This window comes from Selaginella moellendorffii, unplaced genomic scaffold, assembly GCF_000143415.4.
Source record: "Selaginella moellendorffii unplaced genomic scaffold, v1.0 SELMOscaffold_65, whole genome shotgun sequence".
Lineage (NCBI taxonomy): Eukaryota > Viridiplantae > Streptophyta > Lycopodiopsida > Selaginellales > Selaginellaceae > Selaginella > Selaginella moellendorffii.
Window position 1 is genome coordinate 550849 of NW_003314326.1, and position 16818 is coordinate 567666.

The window sequence follows — 16818 nt, forward strand, 5'->3', positions numbered from 1 at the left end:
CATAACTCCGTTAGCAATATTAATATTATAAACATGAGATACATATATTATATAAATAACCATCTTAATCTGGGTTTTGAAAGTTTATGTACTTCATGATCATCCCTTTAAAAGTCTTAATAAGCCATTCGACTAAATCATCCATTTGTAGATGGTAAGCATGTATGAAAGTATGGAATATCCCTAGTCAAGACATCATGCCTTAGCCATAAATGCAGGACTATTATCTAAAAAAAATCTACTCTAAACAAGAATGTTGGAATCATCCAATTTAAAAGAAGTTATAAATTATAAATTTTCATTTTCTAATTTGCCAACTACTTTGTCTATCCAACCACATTTGCTTTGGCCTTAGTGGTTCCCTTGCTAAAATTCACACTTATTATACCAATTTTTATTTAGTCCCACTTGAATTTAACTACTTACTACATAAACAATAAAGTGTTAGCTATCCTTCCATGGATTCCCAAACTCTTTATTAATTCCTTTCCCTGAGTTAAATTAGACTTATGGTTTGCCTACACTCCCCACAAAGTTAAGCAACTAAATATACTAAACTTTCAACATCCCTTGATACAACAAAATTTGTTTATAGAACCTTTTAAATCCTACACTTTCAATGCATTTCTTTTTGGGGAAATATTGTGGATTAACAATTAATATGGGTATTTTAACTTCCCACCTCTATCCCAAAGGGAAAACCCAAGCCTTTAAAATGGGGTGAGGATCAATGAGTTACACAGTACTCAAATTGAACACCACTCTATTTGAGTTAAGAGCACTACAATCAATTTCTTTTTCGGGAGTGGGAGTTGCTTTTAAGTATGTCATTAAAGTGCCTCTCAAACACCCTTTAAACCCTTATTCACTCCCACCCAAGACTAGTAACCCCTAATTCTAATTTCAACTCCATTTGGAAACACCATTGGATGGTTCTTTCAAGACTGGATCTTTAGTAGCCCCCCTCAACTCCCCTCCCCTCTTGGAGAAATAATTTCCTTAGGCTTTCACCACATGATTTGTATTAGTATTTTTGGACTTGATCTCAGACTTGGTCTTGAATTTAATCTTGAATCTCGGACTCAAACTCAAAGTCGAGTTCAGACTTGGTCTCATTTGACTAACTCTTTATTGTTTTAATCATATGTAAGACATAAATCCCTAGGCCCTAAAGTGGAGTTGAAAGGGTGTCACATGGCAGTGGTCAAAGTAGAAGTCTAACAAGCTTAACACATTTGGACCAAGAGTTTTAACTCGAAAAGTTGAGAGTGGGAGTGAAACTCCTAAATAAGTGTTTGTGGAACAAGTGCAAAATAATTGGTGAACAAGTCTCTAGAAAATGAAACAAGAGGGACCAACATATAGCAAGTGTTGACATATGAAAGTGTCGAGACTGACTCTAAGATGGTGTTTAAGATGGAGTCCAAGAAGAGTTTAAAATGGAGTCCGAAAAGGAATTCGAGATAGAGTCTTAGTAAAAGTCCAAGAAGGAATCCAAGTTCGAGAAGGAGTCCAAGATAGAGACTGAGATCAGGGCCAAGAGCGGGATTGAGACCAAGACAAAGACGAGGACTAGGACCGAGACTGGGACCAAGATTGAGACCAAGATTGAGACTAAGACTGAGTCTGAGTTTGAGTCCGAGTCCGAGTTCGAGTTTGAGTTCAATTTGAGTACGAATTCGAGAGTGAAAGGTCAAATAAATTGTCTCCCAAATCCCCCAGGGTTTGGTGAGCTTCAAAAAGATAGTAGGGGGAGGACTCTAGTGGAACTAGTTTGGCTAAGACAAGCTAGTGTGACTAAAGAAAGCTATACCCACGTGGTGGGTGATGGTATAAAAGGAGTCCAAGGCTAAAGTGAACACAAATAGGGTAACTTAGTGAAGTGTTCAAGAGCCAGTTCTAGCTCCCTCGAGAGATTGTGGTCAATACTCCCAATCCAAATATAGGTGGTAGTACATACTTGGATATTCTATGTGGCTTATTGAAACCTCACTCTAGTCACATAGTTAAGGCATTTAAGGGCAAAAGCTAGGGAGGTGCCCACAAGGCTCTCATAGGGTTATAATGTTTCAAAATGTTATCCCAAAGTCTCAGACTGTGGAAATGATAAGGAGTTGTCCTCTAGCATAGTGACCAAAGGCATTGTCATGTGGTGAAGAAGTCCCAGAGGTTAGTGGGACTTAGTGGTTGAGGCTTTAGACCTTGATTTAATGGCAGTGTTGGTGAGCACGACTATAGATGGAGAGGGATTTAGTGGGAACTAAAGAAGGGACATTGGGGAAGGGTGTTCTTTATGTCTCTAAGCATCTTAAAGATGTTAAGACATGGTTTTGGGATATAACTTATAGACATATGGTTTAGTCTTGGAGAAATGAAACTATGGCATAAATGGTCTTGGACTACTAATGAGACAAAGGTAAATAGACATAACCTTAATGTAACGGGCTAATGTGTTGATGGAACCTTTGAGGTGTCTATCGTGGGATCAGACATGTGAAAGTGTAGCGCATGTGATTATGGGATGAGATTTGGATATACTGTCACCGTGGATCCTTGGAACCTTGGGGGATAAATGGGGATAAAATAGCCACTAAGGGCTCTCTCATCAAGCAATTGCCCCTTTTTCAGTCGGTTTAAGGGAAGAGAGATAAGGTGCGCTATAGCACTTGCACCAAGTGTAAAGGCTAAGTGGCATAGGCCATTCATGGGGCTAATATATCCCTAAGTCGGGAATAAAACTTATAAAGGTTGTGAGTGAAATTTCTCTAAGTGATTAAAGGTGTGGTTAAGTGATTAAAGTAAAATAGAAAATTTAGTATTAGGATCCTACCCTTACACCTTAAGCCAACTAGCTAAAAGGGTGATTACTTGATTGCAGGGCCCTTTCTTTCAATCCTCCCCTTGTCAGAGAATGATTGTTCGTAATCATTTTTAAGCCACCCTCCTGTCACCATGGTCCTTCTCTTATACCAAGCCTTGGTTCTCCCTCTAGATCCACCATGTTGAATATTCCTTTAGCATATTCTTGCCCTATTCGTCAGCCATGAGAATCAAATTGGGCTCCAATGCTAATGTTATGATCCAGTGTAAAAAAGACAGAGATCTAGTCTCCCTAAACTATACTACACCACCTCTTGAGATTCTTCACCACCTAACCACCTCCAAGCTACTCCAAAAGCTCCACTACAGCACTCTTCTGTGAGCCCTAGGGTAGGTTAAGTCCCTTACCTTAACATACCTTAATATACACTTGAGCCTCTCTTTAACCGATGTTAAGCACATGGTCAAAGCTGGCACTTAACAATTCTTTCCCCCCCAACAAAATCCTTGTCTCAAGGATGAGTTGTACTGGTGATCACCTTTTATAGGGAACTCTATTCAAGCTTCTGGTCCATCTTCCACAACCATATACATCAAGGAGGCATTGGGCCCATCATTTCGAGATAATACACCTTTCAACTGGCTAACGTAAAATATCGGATGAATTTTCACCCTAGCTGGTAGCCACACTGAATAAGCCATTATACTAATGCGCTCCAGCACTTCATATGGACTAACATATTGATGGGAAGGTTTGTCACTCTTCCCTGTTTATAAAGGCACCAAGGTGTTCTATTGCTCACTTGACAGAAAGGTCACTCGCACGAAGACAAAATCACCCACCTTATATTCCCAGAATTGACGATGCTTATTAGCAAACTTCTCCGCTCTATCTTGAGTTGCTTGTAAATTCCATTTGCACACCACTAAAATCTCATCAAGGTCTATTGCTAAATCAGTCACCTTAGAATCAAGCTTATCTTGAACATCCTTACTCAAATGCAATCCCAACTCCACCATTATTCAGAGATGCCTTCCAAACATGACAAAGTAAAGACTTAGCTTGGTTCCACTATGTTGGCTATTGTTGTAAGTAAATTGCACCAACAGAAGGTATAGATCCCACTATCTCTGCCTTTGACCAATGCTACAGCATAGCATATCTTTCACCATTTGATTCATACACTCAGTTTGCCCATCTGTTTAAAAATGATTTCCACTCAAGAGTTTCAAAATCACTTGCATAGCCTTTGCAAAGCTCTTCCAAAATCCACTAGTGAACCTTGAATATGATCATTAATAATGTCCTCTGGCAAACCAAAATCATGAAAACTTTCTCCAAGTAAACTATAGCCAAGTCTGAGGTAATGATAATCTTCCAAAGAGCTAATAGCCGTACATACTTTGTCAACCGATCCACTATAACCCATACTTGCTCCTTTTGCCTTTGTGTGTGTGGCAAACAAGTGATGAAGTCTATAGAGATATTATACCAATAGCTCTAAGGAATAGGTAAAGGTTGTAGAAGTCTTCTTAACTTTTCTCGTGGCACCTTAACCCATTAACAAAGCTCACATAATTTACAATACTTAAAGATATCAGCCTTCATATTCCTCCAATCAAAATTGCACTCAATCAACTTATACATTTTCTTCCCCCAAAATGACCAGCCTCTGGATGATCATAATAGTGGGATAAAACTTAAGTAATTAATGCATCCATATGTGGCAAATATACACGGCCATTGTAGTAAAGAATCCCAACCACCAATGAGAAAAGGGTTTCCATGTGGTCTTACAAAGAGGCCACCTCAGCATTCTAGGCCTAAGCATGCTCAATCAACTGCCCAAATTTAGTGACCATCTTACTTAAATGATGACAAAATTGTGTTTGTAATGTTGTTATATGATGAACAGAAGACAAAGCATTTGCCACCATATTTGATTTTCCCGAATGATGCTCAATAAGAAACTCCCCAAATTCCATAAGTTTGACCATTTAACGAGCTTGCCTAGTGTTCAACTCCTTTAGTGTGAAAAGATACACAAATGGTTTGTGATCCATCAACACCATAAACACTACATCATAAAGATAGTGTTGCCACATCTGCAAAGCATGAACAAGAGAGAGTAACTCTTGCTCATATGTGGAATAGCGTTGTTCTGTAGATTTCAAAGTTTGACTCTCATATGCAATAGGTTGTCCCTCTTACATGAAAACTCCTCTTAGTGCATAACCACTCGCATTGTATATCACCTCATAAGGTTTAAATGGATCAACAATACAAAGCATTGGAATCTTTCTCAACAATCATTTCAGCACCACAAAACTCCCCTCTTATGGCTTCTTTCACTTGAATGGTATGTTCTTGCGCAACAATTGTGTCAAAGGAATAACCACCTCCACAAATTTATACTGGAAATGTCGGTAGTAATTAACTATACCAAGGAAATTGCGTAACTCAGCCACTATAGTCAGTGTAGGCCAGTTCTCCACCACAGCCACCTTCCTTAGATCCGTCTTGACACCCTTAGATGTCACAATATGGCCTAGATATTCCACCTCTGACTTTGCAAACTCATATTTACTCTTCTTCACATAAAGTTTATTATCACGAAATAATAAAAGAACCTTGTGCAAATGCACCCTATATTCCTCCATAGTCTTGCTAAAAACAAGAATATCATCCAAAAAAATCTCCACAAACTCATGAAGATAATGCTCAAATACCTTTGTCATCAACAGAATAAATGTGGATGGTGCATTCATCAAACCAAAAGGCATAATTGTAAACTCAAAATGTTTGAAGCTTATATTAAATGCCATTTTGGAGATAGATACATCATCCATTACAATCTAATGATATCCACTCCTTAGATCAATCTTGGTAAACATTTATGTTTCACCAAGCTTATCTAAAATATCATCCATATGTGGTATTAGCATCTTATCCTTCACTGTCTTTTTGTTTAAGGCATAGTAGTCAATACGCATTTGCATTGAACCTTCCTTCTTCTTCACAAGCAAGATTGGAGCACCAAACAGAGACTTACTTGGCTGAATAAATCCAAACTCAAGTAACTCTTTGACTTGTCGTTGAACTTCTTGCTCCTCCACATAACTTAACTGAAATAGACGTTAGTAAATTGGCTACGTCCTCGGCTTCAACATAATCTCATGCTCTATACTTCGTAATGGAGGCAACTCATAAGGAAGTTTAGATGGAAAAACATTAGAAAACTCGTTGAGTACATTCTATACTGCTACTTCTCCCCCACACATGTCTTGGTCCCCCAAGTCACGAACAAATAGCAAGTAACTAAAAAATGCATTTCCATTACGATAAGCCTGCTTCAAAGATGTAGTGAAGAGCATAACAATTGGAGGTTGAACTCCCTCTCCAAACCACACATCTTTAATGCCACCATACGCAAGTGAAACATGCTTAATACTCCACTTTATTTCTAGATCCACCTTCACCAACCATGGCATCCCAAGAATGAGATCCACATGATGGATATCTGTGAGATAAAAAGTCTTCACAAGAGTGGTTTTGTCAACCAACACTTCTAGCCTCTCTACACAAGCATCAAAATGTTGAGTAGAGATAATTGCACTTTCCACTGTATATGGAAGAATTCCTTATGTCACTAAGCCATGCTTCATAACAAACTTTGCCAAAACAAGTTGTTATCACTCCCACTATCCAATAAAATTCACATTAGACCGCTATGGAACACGCCCTTTAGCATTAAAGCTGATTCATAAATATCCTCAAGCTCTATTTTGTTCCACACACAGTTCCTTATGTCCATGACAATCATCACGACAATACCAATGTTAGGATCTTATCCCTTACACCCTAAACCAACTAGCTAAAGGGGTGATCACTTGATTGCAAGACCCTTTTTTTATCCTATTATCCTGACCTGGTGCTTAACAATACTAGGATCCTATCCCTTACACCCTAAGCTAACTAACTAAAGGGGTGATTATTTGATTGTAGAGCCCTTTCTTTATCCTATTATCTTGACCTAGTGCTTAACAATCCTTTCCTCGTAAGGGAATGATCATCTACGATCATACTTGCCACCCTCTGGTCACTATGGTCCTTCTCTTAAGGTTTACTAAACCTTGGTTGTCCGGGGCCCGACATATTGGATGCCTAACATATCTAGGGCCCAACATATCGGGTGCCCAACATGTCCAGGCCCGGACATATTCGGGGCCCAATATATCCGGGGCCGGACATATCAGATGCCTGACATGGACATATCCGGGGCCTGACATATTGGGTGCCCGACATGTCCAGGCCCAGACATATCCGGGGCCTATATATTTGGGGTTAGATATATCGAGTGCCTAACATATCTAGGGCCGGACATATCGGGGCCCAGCCCGACATATCCAAGGCTTGAGATATGCCAGATTCACCATATTGAATATTCCTTCAAAATATTTTTGCCCCACTTAGGGTCTACCAAACCTTGGTATTCCCTTTAGATCCACCATGTTGAATATTCCTTTAAAATATTCCTGCCCCACTCATTAGCCACAAGAATCAAACTATGCTTTGATACCAATGTTAGGATTCTATCCTTTACACCTTAAACCAACTGGCTAAAGGGGTGATCACTTGGTTGCAAGGCCTTTTCTTTATCCTATTATCTTGATCTAGTGCCTAACATTTAGTCACTTATATCATGATTTTAAGGGATCCTTTATCCTATGACACCTTGGTTAAAAGTATTTTATAATAGTCATTGCACTAGTAAAAGCACCAACTTCCACCCAACAAATTAAGTAGTCAAAACTAATAATTTATTGCCAATATTCAACTGTGGAAAATGCCTATTATACTAAATACTATTAACTCAAAAAAACAAAAAAAACTACAATTGATTCCATAACATGAAGAGGAGTATTACAAGCTTAGCATTAGTTAAACTATGCATATATTAGGTCATATCTTGTCTCATCTCTAACTAATAAAAAGACCTATACAACTTCTTAAGCATATTATAATGTCCCATATACCCTCCTAAAATGAGAGAGTTATGGTAAGTGTAAAGGAAGCATGGAATGGGATTAAAGGCAATCAACTATAAATGGTTATTCATATCAGTTTTTACAAAATAAAGAAAGTTATCCTTAAGGTAATATTAAAAATATAAACAACAAATTATCAGCAAACAATACAAGATCTTCAAAGCCATCATAAAGCATTCAAATCCATGGCTTAACCTTTAGATTTTCTAAACATCATTCAAAGAAGACAAATCTAACTTCACACCTTATGAACATTGATCATCAAACATAACAATTGCTAATAACATAGAATCTTTGTTTTAAAATCCACTAACATTAGAATAATAAGCTCCTCAAAAATAGAAAAAGAGAGAGGAGGGAAAGGAACTTGAGCTAGAGCATCACTATTAATTATTAAACTCTCAAGGCAATAAATAATCTCAAAGTCATAGATCATAAACCTATTGAGCAATATAGCCAACAAAGTTTTTTGGCTTAAAAAATTCTTTGGCTTTAACAGCAAAGTGATTACAATATAATCCAGGTTTAAAAACCATATAAATATGCATGGAACTTCTTAAAACCCTAAACCATTATAAACATTCCTTTTCTGTTGCAAAATAGTTCAACTTAATTGACTGTAAAGTATAGTCATGTATGTAATGAGATAATATTAGTTAAAGACACTTCTACTCTCTTGCATCCTATCAAGAACTCCCACACCCTGATGGATCGCTCCTGGCAACTAGATTAAGGATATAGTAAAATATGCCTTTTCAATCTAATGGTTGGATACCATATGTATGTATGTTTTTCACATGTGTATGGCCATAATGGCTAAGGGAATAAACATGGGAAATTCTACTGAATAATTTTCTGTAATAAAATTTTCTTTGAATCCTTTCTTACTCCAATCTGGGTCATCTCTCGGTCACTCCAGGTGCCATTCGCATTGATCTCAATAGATGAGCTCAACTGCTCTAGTAAAAGAAATCAAGATTTAAGTGTCCACGGAGGAAGCACATGGGTGGTTACCAGCAAGGATCTCAAAAATTGCTCCATTGCATGGAAATGTAGTTCAACCTAAATTCTTTAAAGGTGGGCCTAACCCAAACCTGGGTGGCAGAAGGTTCGGCACTCTTTTCTTTGTAAAGACTGGCAAAGATTATAAGTCAACACCAAACTTTCTATTGTTATTTGAAAAGGTCGGTATGTGCGATCTTGGCAGAATGGCGTCTCCTCCTCACTTCGTTGTAATTCCACTGCCCGTCTATGGCCACATCTTCCCGATGCTCCATCTCTCCGTGCAGCTCGCCTCCATTGGAAACAAGATCACATTCATCGCCAGCACTAGGACCAAGACCACCACGCTCTCCACCTTCGAATCCAGTCTATCCCAGATCCAAGACCCTCAAACAGTACGTACCAATCTCATCTTTGAGTTTCTCTCCGGCGACGAACTTCTCCAGCAAGGTGGCGAGCAAGGCTTCCGGGCCAGTCTCGACTGGATGGTCAGCCAGATCACTGCCGTGGACGAAGCAATCGAATCCTGTGTTAGCCGTCACGGCCCAGTTTCCTGTGTGATCCTCGACTTCATGGTTTTCTTCCTCAAGAACGCAGCGGCAGACAAGAGAAATGCCACTGTTGCTGCCTTGTGGACTGCTTCCGCCCCATGGATGCTCCTTTCTTTGCAGATCCAAGCTTTGATCGACGGGGGATATGTTCCACTCACGCCTTCCAATGCTCTGTCCGTCGTCTCCGGCCTCACTGGAGTTCCACCCTTGTGCAACTACAAAGACGTTCCGGTGTGCCTGCTCAAGCCGGTGACAGACCAGCAGATTGAGGAGATAGCAGTGATCTCGAAGATGTTTTTGGAGGTGCCATGGCTGCTGGTGAACACGATCCCGGAGCTGGACAGTCGATCGCTGCGCTGCGTCCGTCAGCTCGGAGTTAAGTCAGTCGCAATTGGTCCTCTGCTGCCACTCCCGGTGAAGGACTCTTGTAGAGCTCCAGACGATGTTCCGGTTCTCTCCTGGCTCGACCAGAAGCCACCCCAGTCTGTCGTCTTTATCTGCTTTGGAACGCTGGCGGAGAACACGCTGGAGCAGCTCCAAGAACTTGCGAGTGCGCTGGAGGAGCTGACGAACCAGAGTTTCCTGTGGGTGCTGCGACCGTCGCAGCAATCGTGCCTGAGCGAGGATTTCAAGCGACGAACAGCTGCCAGAGGTAAGATCGTTCCCTGGTGCTCGCAGCTCCAAGTTCTCAGCCACCCTTCCATCGGTGGATTCGTGACGCACTGCGGCTGGAACTCCATCCTTGAGAGCCTGAGCTGTGGCGTCCCAATGCTCGGTTGGCCGTGCCTTGGAGAGCAGAGTCTCAACTCCAAATACTTAGCGGATGTGTGGAAAGCCGGCACCAGAATTGTTCCTTACAATCCCGATGGCAGCAACAGGGTAGTGAACCGGTCCGAGGTATCGAAAGAAATCGCCCTTTTGATGACAGGCGAGGAAGGACAAGAGTTGAGGAAGCGTGCTCGCGCGATTCAGAAGGCGAGTACGCGAGCCATGCAGTCGTCAGTCGATGAACTTCGGCGCTGGATTGCTCAACTGTTCCAGCAGGGAGAAGAAGCTTCAGTGGAAGAACAAGTGTAAGCTTCGTGGCGCAGCTCGAGACAAAACAATGTTGACAATTGAGTCCTAGCCAACTTTTTCGGTAAAAGCCTCGAAACATGTCAGACAACGCATTTCTCTCCTCGAATAAATGTGGTTGGCCAAAGCACACCTACCAAAAAAAGAAGACTGAGGCGATCTCTACCAGCAAAGCACCAGAAAAACGATACCGAGTGAAGGCCAGCTGTTAAGTCGTGAGCCCGATGATCGTCCTCCCATCGCATTCCATGGCTTCTCCACACTTGGTTGTGGTTCCACTGCCGCTCTACGGACACATATCCCCAATGCTTCGATTGTCAGTCCAGAGCTCGCATCACTGGGAAACAAAGTTACCTTCATCGCCAGCGGAAGAACACAGACTGCCACGCTCTCGGTATTCGAGTCGAGCCTCTCCCACATCGATGACGCCGAAACGCCGCGTACCGGGCTTAGCTTTGAGTTCATTCCGATGAAGACGGCGTCGAGCTCGAGCAAGGCGGTGAGGAAGGAATCTGGGCCGTTTTGCGATGGATGAGCGCGCAGCACGGTACCGTAGATCAAATAGTCGAGTCGTCCGTTAGCCGCCACGGCCAGATCTCCTGCGTGATCCTCGACTTCCTGGCTCTCCACCTCAAGGACGTGGCTGACAAGCACAAGGCTTCCGTGGCTTTGTTTTGGACGCCATCTCCGCCTTGGCTACTTCTCTGTCTCCAAGTGAAAGCTTTCGTGGTCGGGGGCTATGCCCCTCTCACGCCTTCCAATGCTCTCTCCACTGTCTCGGGCCTCACCGGAGTTCGAGCTCTGTGTAACTACATGGACGTTCCAACGAGCATGCTGATCAGCAACTTGAAAGGGCTGGCACAGTACCTGATCGAGGTACCATGGGTGATCATGAACACGATCCCGGAGCTGGACTCTCAGTCTCTTGCTTGCATCCGCCAACTCGGAGTGAAGCTGGTCACACTCGGTCCTTCGCTGCCGATGGATGATCCGGTAGCTCCGGATGATCTTCCAATCATCTCCTGGCTGCACGAGAAACTACCCCTCTCGGTCCTTTACATCTGCTTTGGAACGGTGGCAGACCACTCGATGGAGCAGCTCCAAGAACTCGCCAGCTCACTGGAAGAGCTCGTCAGTAACCACCAGAATTTTCCTTCTTGTGGGCTTTGCGTCGATCCCAGCAGCCGAGTTTGAGCGAGGAGTTCCAGCGAAGAACTTCTGCGAGAGGTATGGTCGTTCCTTGGTGCTCGCAGCTCCAGATTCTCAAGCATCCCTCAGTTGGTGGATTCGTCACGCACTGCGGCTGGAACTCCATCCTAGAGAGCTTGAGCTGTGGAGTTCCACTGGTCGGCTGGCCATCTATCGCGGAGCAAAGACTCAATGCAAATGGATGTGTGGACGGTCGGCGCCAGGATCGTCCCTCGCAATCCCGATGCCAGCACCAGGCTTGTCGCTCGATCCGAAATATCCGACGCGATCGCCACGGTGATGATCGCCGAGGAAGGGCGGGAGATGAGGAGCCGCGCTCGCGAGATCCCGAAGGCTGCCGATCGAGCAATGCGATCTTCCCTAGCCGCGGCAAGACGCTGGGCGGAGAATTTCTCACCGTTAGAAGATGCTACCTAGGATTTAGGGTTCTTGGGAATGAGAAGGGCGCCTATAGACGATATTCCCAGGACCGTGACGGCGATCCTCAATCTCCTCCACAGCGGTCGGCCATGGAGCGCGATCGAGCCCGATCTCTCGCCATTCTCGGCCACCACGCCCAGGATCGTAGGTAGGGTCGTGAACAGCCTGAAGGACGCCAAGCTCGCCCTCGCCTTCTTCCGCTGGGCGCCAGCGAGCATTCCAGGGTTCTCCCACACCGCATTCTCCTGGAATTCGCTGCTCCAGGTGCTTGTGCGATGCAAGAAGCATCGCGAGGCGGGCGACCTCTTTCGCTCGGAGCTCCTCACGAGCTGCGAGCCCGATGTGTGCTCCTACAACATCGTCATCTCTGGATTTTGCAATGCTGGGGATCTCCACGCGGCGCTTGAGCTCCTCGAGGAGATGAAGAGCGCCGGGTTCGCTCCAGATGCTTTCACGCACACGCCGATCATCACAGCCATGGCCAATGCCGGTGATTTGGATGGAGCCATGGATCACTTGAGGAGCATGGGATGCGATCCAAACGTGGTGACTTACACAGCTCTCATAGCAGCGTTTGCAAGAGCAAAGAAGCTCGAGGAGGCGATGAAGCTGCTCGAGGAGATGCGAGAGCGTGGCTGCCCTCCAAACTTGGTGACATACAACGTCTTGGTGGATGCTCTCTGCAAGCTTTCCATGGTTGGAGCTGCCCAAGACGTGGTGAAGAAGATGATCGAGGGTGGCTTTGCTCCAAACGTGATGACCTTCAACTCTCTCGTGGATGGATTCTGCAAGAGAGGCAATGTTGACGATGCTCGCAAGCTCCTGGGGATCATGGTGGCCAAGGGAATGAGACCCAACGTCGTGACTTACAGCGCTCTCATCGATGGGCTTTGCAAGTCTCAAAAGTTTCTCGAGGCCAAGGAGGTCCTGGAGGAGATGAAGGCCAGCGGTGTTACTCCCGACGCTTTCACTTACAGTGCCTTGATCCATGGACTGTGCAAGGCTGACAAGATCGAAGAAGCCGAGCAAATGCTCCGACGCATGGCTGGTTCCGGCTGCACTCCCGACGTGGTTGTCTACAGCAGCATCATCCACGCGTTTTGCAAGTCCGGGAAGTTACTCGAGGCACAGAAAACTCTCCAGGAGATGCGAAAGCAGCGGAAATCTCCGGACGTGGTGACTTACAACACAGTGATTGACGGACTTTGCAAGCTAGGAAAGATCGCCGAGGCTCAAGTGATACTGGATCAGATGCAAGAATCCGGGGACGTTCTACCGGACGTGGTGACTTACAGCACGGTCATCAACGGACTTTGCAAATCCGACATGCTTGTCGAGGCACAAAAGTTGCTGGACAGGATGTGTAAAGCTGGCTGCAACCCGGACGTTGTTACTTACACCACCATCATCGACGGGCTTTGCAAGTGTGGAAGATTGGAGGAGGCCGAGTATTTGCTCCAAGGGATGAAGAGAGCTGGCTGTGCTCCAAACGTTGTCACGTACACCACGCTCATCTCCGGCCTGTGCAAAGCTCGCAAAGTGGATGAAGCGGAACGAGTCATGGAGGAGATGAGAAACGCAGGCTGCCCTCCAAACCTGGTGACTTACAACACCATGGTGAATGGTTTGTGTGTGTCGGGACGGATCAAAGAAGCACAGCAGCTAGTCCAGAGGATGAAAGACGGTCGTGCGGAGTGCTCGCCCGACGCGGCCACTTACAGAACCATCGTCAATGCGCTCATGAGCTCCGACTTGGTCCAGGAAGCCGAGCAGCTGCTGGAGCAGATGAAGTCGACCACATCGAGCCAACAGGAACAAGGGTCTCTCACGCTTTTCTAACTGGTGTGTAAGTTCTTTCATTCATAGTCTTTCTTTTTCTCATTTGGTGCTGTTGGCTCTAGCAGGTTCATGCTGATCTTCCCAAGTTCATTGTTTTTGTTGCGAAGTTTATCAACCTCAGGCTTGAATTGATTTCCTTGATTCAACACTTGCGACGGGGACGGTGTTAGATGCTCCAGGTGGGAAGTCTTATCGTTCTGAGATTTGGCTTTCTAAGATTGTTTCAGAGTATCAAAATCGGCTCTATTGAAAAGTTCCTATGCGTCAACACTCACAGATCGATCATTCAAATCAAGATCTCAAGGTAAGAGCTTTCCTCTTTGTCTCATTTTCTTATAAACTACGCAGGTGGTAGTGGAGATTGGAACTAGAACACTATGTTTACAAGCGTACAAAGCTCTGGGATTCCATCCAAAGGATTAAATCCGTGCGCTACGCCTCACATCAACATGATTCCGACAAACAACGTTGTCCAATGCTGCAAGTTCGCGGGCACTGCGAAAGTGCAAAATCCCCGATCATAGACAAGAAACACGATGTCCCAGCCTCCAGCTTCCCGGCCTGGCTCAGCACGCTCAAAACCAGCACGAATATAGCCTTAGCTATCTCGTCCAGCAGCTTCATCTCATCGAAGAGATTCATCACTGCGACCCATCGGCAAATCCACGCCACGAGATTTCTCTCAGGCATTCTTTCGAAGATCTTCTTTGCTTGATCCAAATGCCCGTTCTGGACATACGCTGCTGCGATGGCGGTCCAGCACACGCCCGGGAATCCGTCAAACATCGCCTTGGCCTCGTAGGTCGATTCGAATGATTTTGCAGTCAAAAAGCTAGAACCATTAGTCGAGAAACATGCCTACCGAATACAAGCCCCTCTATCTTTCCCTCTGCCAGCTTGTCTTCTTATATTCAGATCCTGTTAGATTAGAAAACGAAGGCGCGGAGGCTTTAGAAAACATAAATCGCGAACGTTTGGCAGCTTTTCTCCCACCTCCAAATCAAAGAAATATCTTTCTTACTTTATACACCTGAGAGAACACCATTCCGACGATATGTTCTGGCCTTCGTGAGTCAGCGTGAAAAGCAGCTGTTCTGCCTCGGCAACTTTGCCTACAGTGTCCGCCAACCTCACAAGCCTGAATTCAAAGGTAGAAGTTTTTTTTCCTTTTTCTTTAGCGCTTGCCTGTGTCCATGCAAAGAATTCGGCCACCATTTAAAATTCTCATTGATCGTCACGGGCTTAGATATCTCTGACCAAGAAAACTTACCCTCTCAGAAGTAGTCCAAGAATCCGATCGAGTATACTCCTCTCCAGAAGGATTGGTGTTGCGATCGATAATCGAATTTGTCTGGTATCAATCACGGTAGTGGTAGGACTGCGACCGCATTAGAAATATGTGCCGGGGATGCTGATCCCCCTTCGGATGGTTGTGGCGATCTGTCATCGTGCTCCCCGATGCCATGTACTTCTGATTCATTACGACCTACACAGGCTGAGAGAGTCAAACACACACAGCTTGAACGCAGGAATAAGAAGTCGAGATTGCAAGAGGTAGTTTCTTAAAAAGGAGAGCTAATGTTGCGACTCTTGGGTCAGAGAGACAAGCTTTTTCATGGCTATGAATTGCTGCCGGTTGCTAGGCAAAATGATTGGGTACATCGCTGGGTCGACAACGGCCCGTCCCTCTGCCACCCAGTCCAATCCCTGTATTGCAGCAGGTGATGCTCTGCCATAGAATCAACAGTATCACGAAGCGCCACTAGCTCCGAATACGGAACAACACCATCCGGGTGAGATACAACTCTTTCCAGGACTGAAAGGAATGTCTCCTGTGTCCACCTGTTATCAGCGAAAGCCAGAGCCTCATCCTTGGTGAAGTTTCCTATCATCACGTGACCTTGGACGCCAGGCATATGATCAATCCATGACTTGAAGAAGTTCTCGGACGAAAGCAAGACAATGTTTGCTCCACACTCCTGCTTGGAGATCCTGACTACCTGCCGCATCAACTCCTCCAGCTCGCGAGGACCCCAGTATCGAAGAACGTTGGCTTCGTCGATGAAAATCGTTGGGAAGGCACCGATGTAGCCACCAAGTGAAAACCCCACCACGTTCACGGAGTAGGCACTTAAGGCCTGAAACACCATCTCCATCGCATCAGGCCGTTCCTTGCTATACGAGACGGCTGCAGCAGGAGTGGTGACCATGATCACTTGCCGCCAAGTTTAACATCGACTTGAGTTCTCTGTCCCAAAGAGGCAAAGTTCGCAGCAGACATGTTGTAACTCTTCATCAAATCGATGTAGGAAGACACCCCTGAGACAAGTCCCACGCTCTCCCTATGGCGGAACTCGTGAATCGTGGCGGTCTTACCCGAATCCTTGAGACCGAGGATGATCACAAACTTCCGAAGTTGAATTCTTGTAAGAGGATGAACTATCATATAATTTTTAAGTATTAGTTTGTGGAGGAGTGGAATAAAGTTTTGTTATCCACCATGATCTTCACTTTGTCGGCTAGCAAATAGTGGTTCTTGGTAAAGAATCTCTTTATAACTTGCACACAGCCATAGTTCAATGGTGTTCCTAAGCCTTGTTGTTTCCATCTAAGTTTGTTCGAAAAGATCTAGAGTGTTTGTTGGGAGTTTGGAGAGCTTGGCCCAATTTTATAGGATGTCTAGAGAGTGGATAAATTGTTAAAACACAATGGTTTGAGCTTGGAGAAGTTGTTGGACAATATCTCTAATGAGCTGGAGCAGTCAGTGAGGAGTTTGAATGCAAGAAGAGGCATACCACCCTCCTGTGGTGAGCTAGCAAGCGAATCTTGCAGCCAGTTGTGGGAACACAGTGGC

General features: G+C 44.5%; 3 protein-coding genes across 5 annotated transcripts; 2 read left to right on the forward strand and 1 right to left on the reverse strand.

The window, feature by feature from the left end:
- Nucleotides 1-9077: 9077 nt before the first annotated feature.
- LOC112351736 (anthocyanidin 3-O-glucosyltransferase 2-like) lies at nt 9078-10499 on the forward strand. Its single transcript, XM_024690112.1, has one exon. It carries the CDS (start codon nt 9078-9080, stop codon nt 10497-10499), a length of 1422 nt encoding a protein of 473 aa, XP_024545880.1.
- A 42-nt stretch (nt 10500-10541) lies between these two features.
- LOC112340510 lies at nt 10542-10976 on the reverse strand. Its single transcript, XM_024659034.1, has 2 exons — nt 10688-10976; nt 10542-10629 (listed from the first exon to the last, which is right to left on the reverse strand). The coding sequence occupies exons 1-2, from the start codon at nt 10959-10961 to the stop codon at nt 10580-10582; spliced, it is 324 nt and encodes a 107-aa protein (XP_024514802.1). The 5' UTR covers nt 10962-10976; the 3' UTR covers nt 10542-10579.
- A 701-nt stretch (nt 10977-11677) lies between these two features.
- LOC9648912 (pentatricopeptide repeat-containing protein At1g62680, mitochondrial) lies at nt 11678-14520 on the forward strand. 3 transcript variants are annotated; one of them, XM_024659026.1, is made up of 4 exons: nt 11678-13971; nt 14030-14143; nt 14219-14268; nt 14313-14520. In XM_024659026.1, exon 1 carries the CDS (start codon nt 12141-12143, stop codon nt 13962-13964), a length of 1824 nt encoding a protein of 607 aa, XP_024514794.1. In that variant the 5' UTR covers nt 11678-12140; the 3' UTR covers nt 13965-13971; nt 14030-14143; nt 14219-14268; nt 14313-14520. The 3 variants fall into 3 exon arrangements, with proteins under 3 accessions (XP_024514794.1, XP_024514795.1, XP_002984987.2); XM_024659027.1 differs by having other exon boundaries at nt 11678-13967; nt 14192-14268; XM_002984941.2 differs by having other exon boundaries at nt 11678-13967.
- The last annotated feature ends 2298 nt before the right edge of the window (nt 14521-16818 follow it).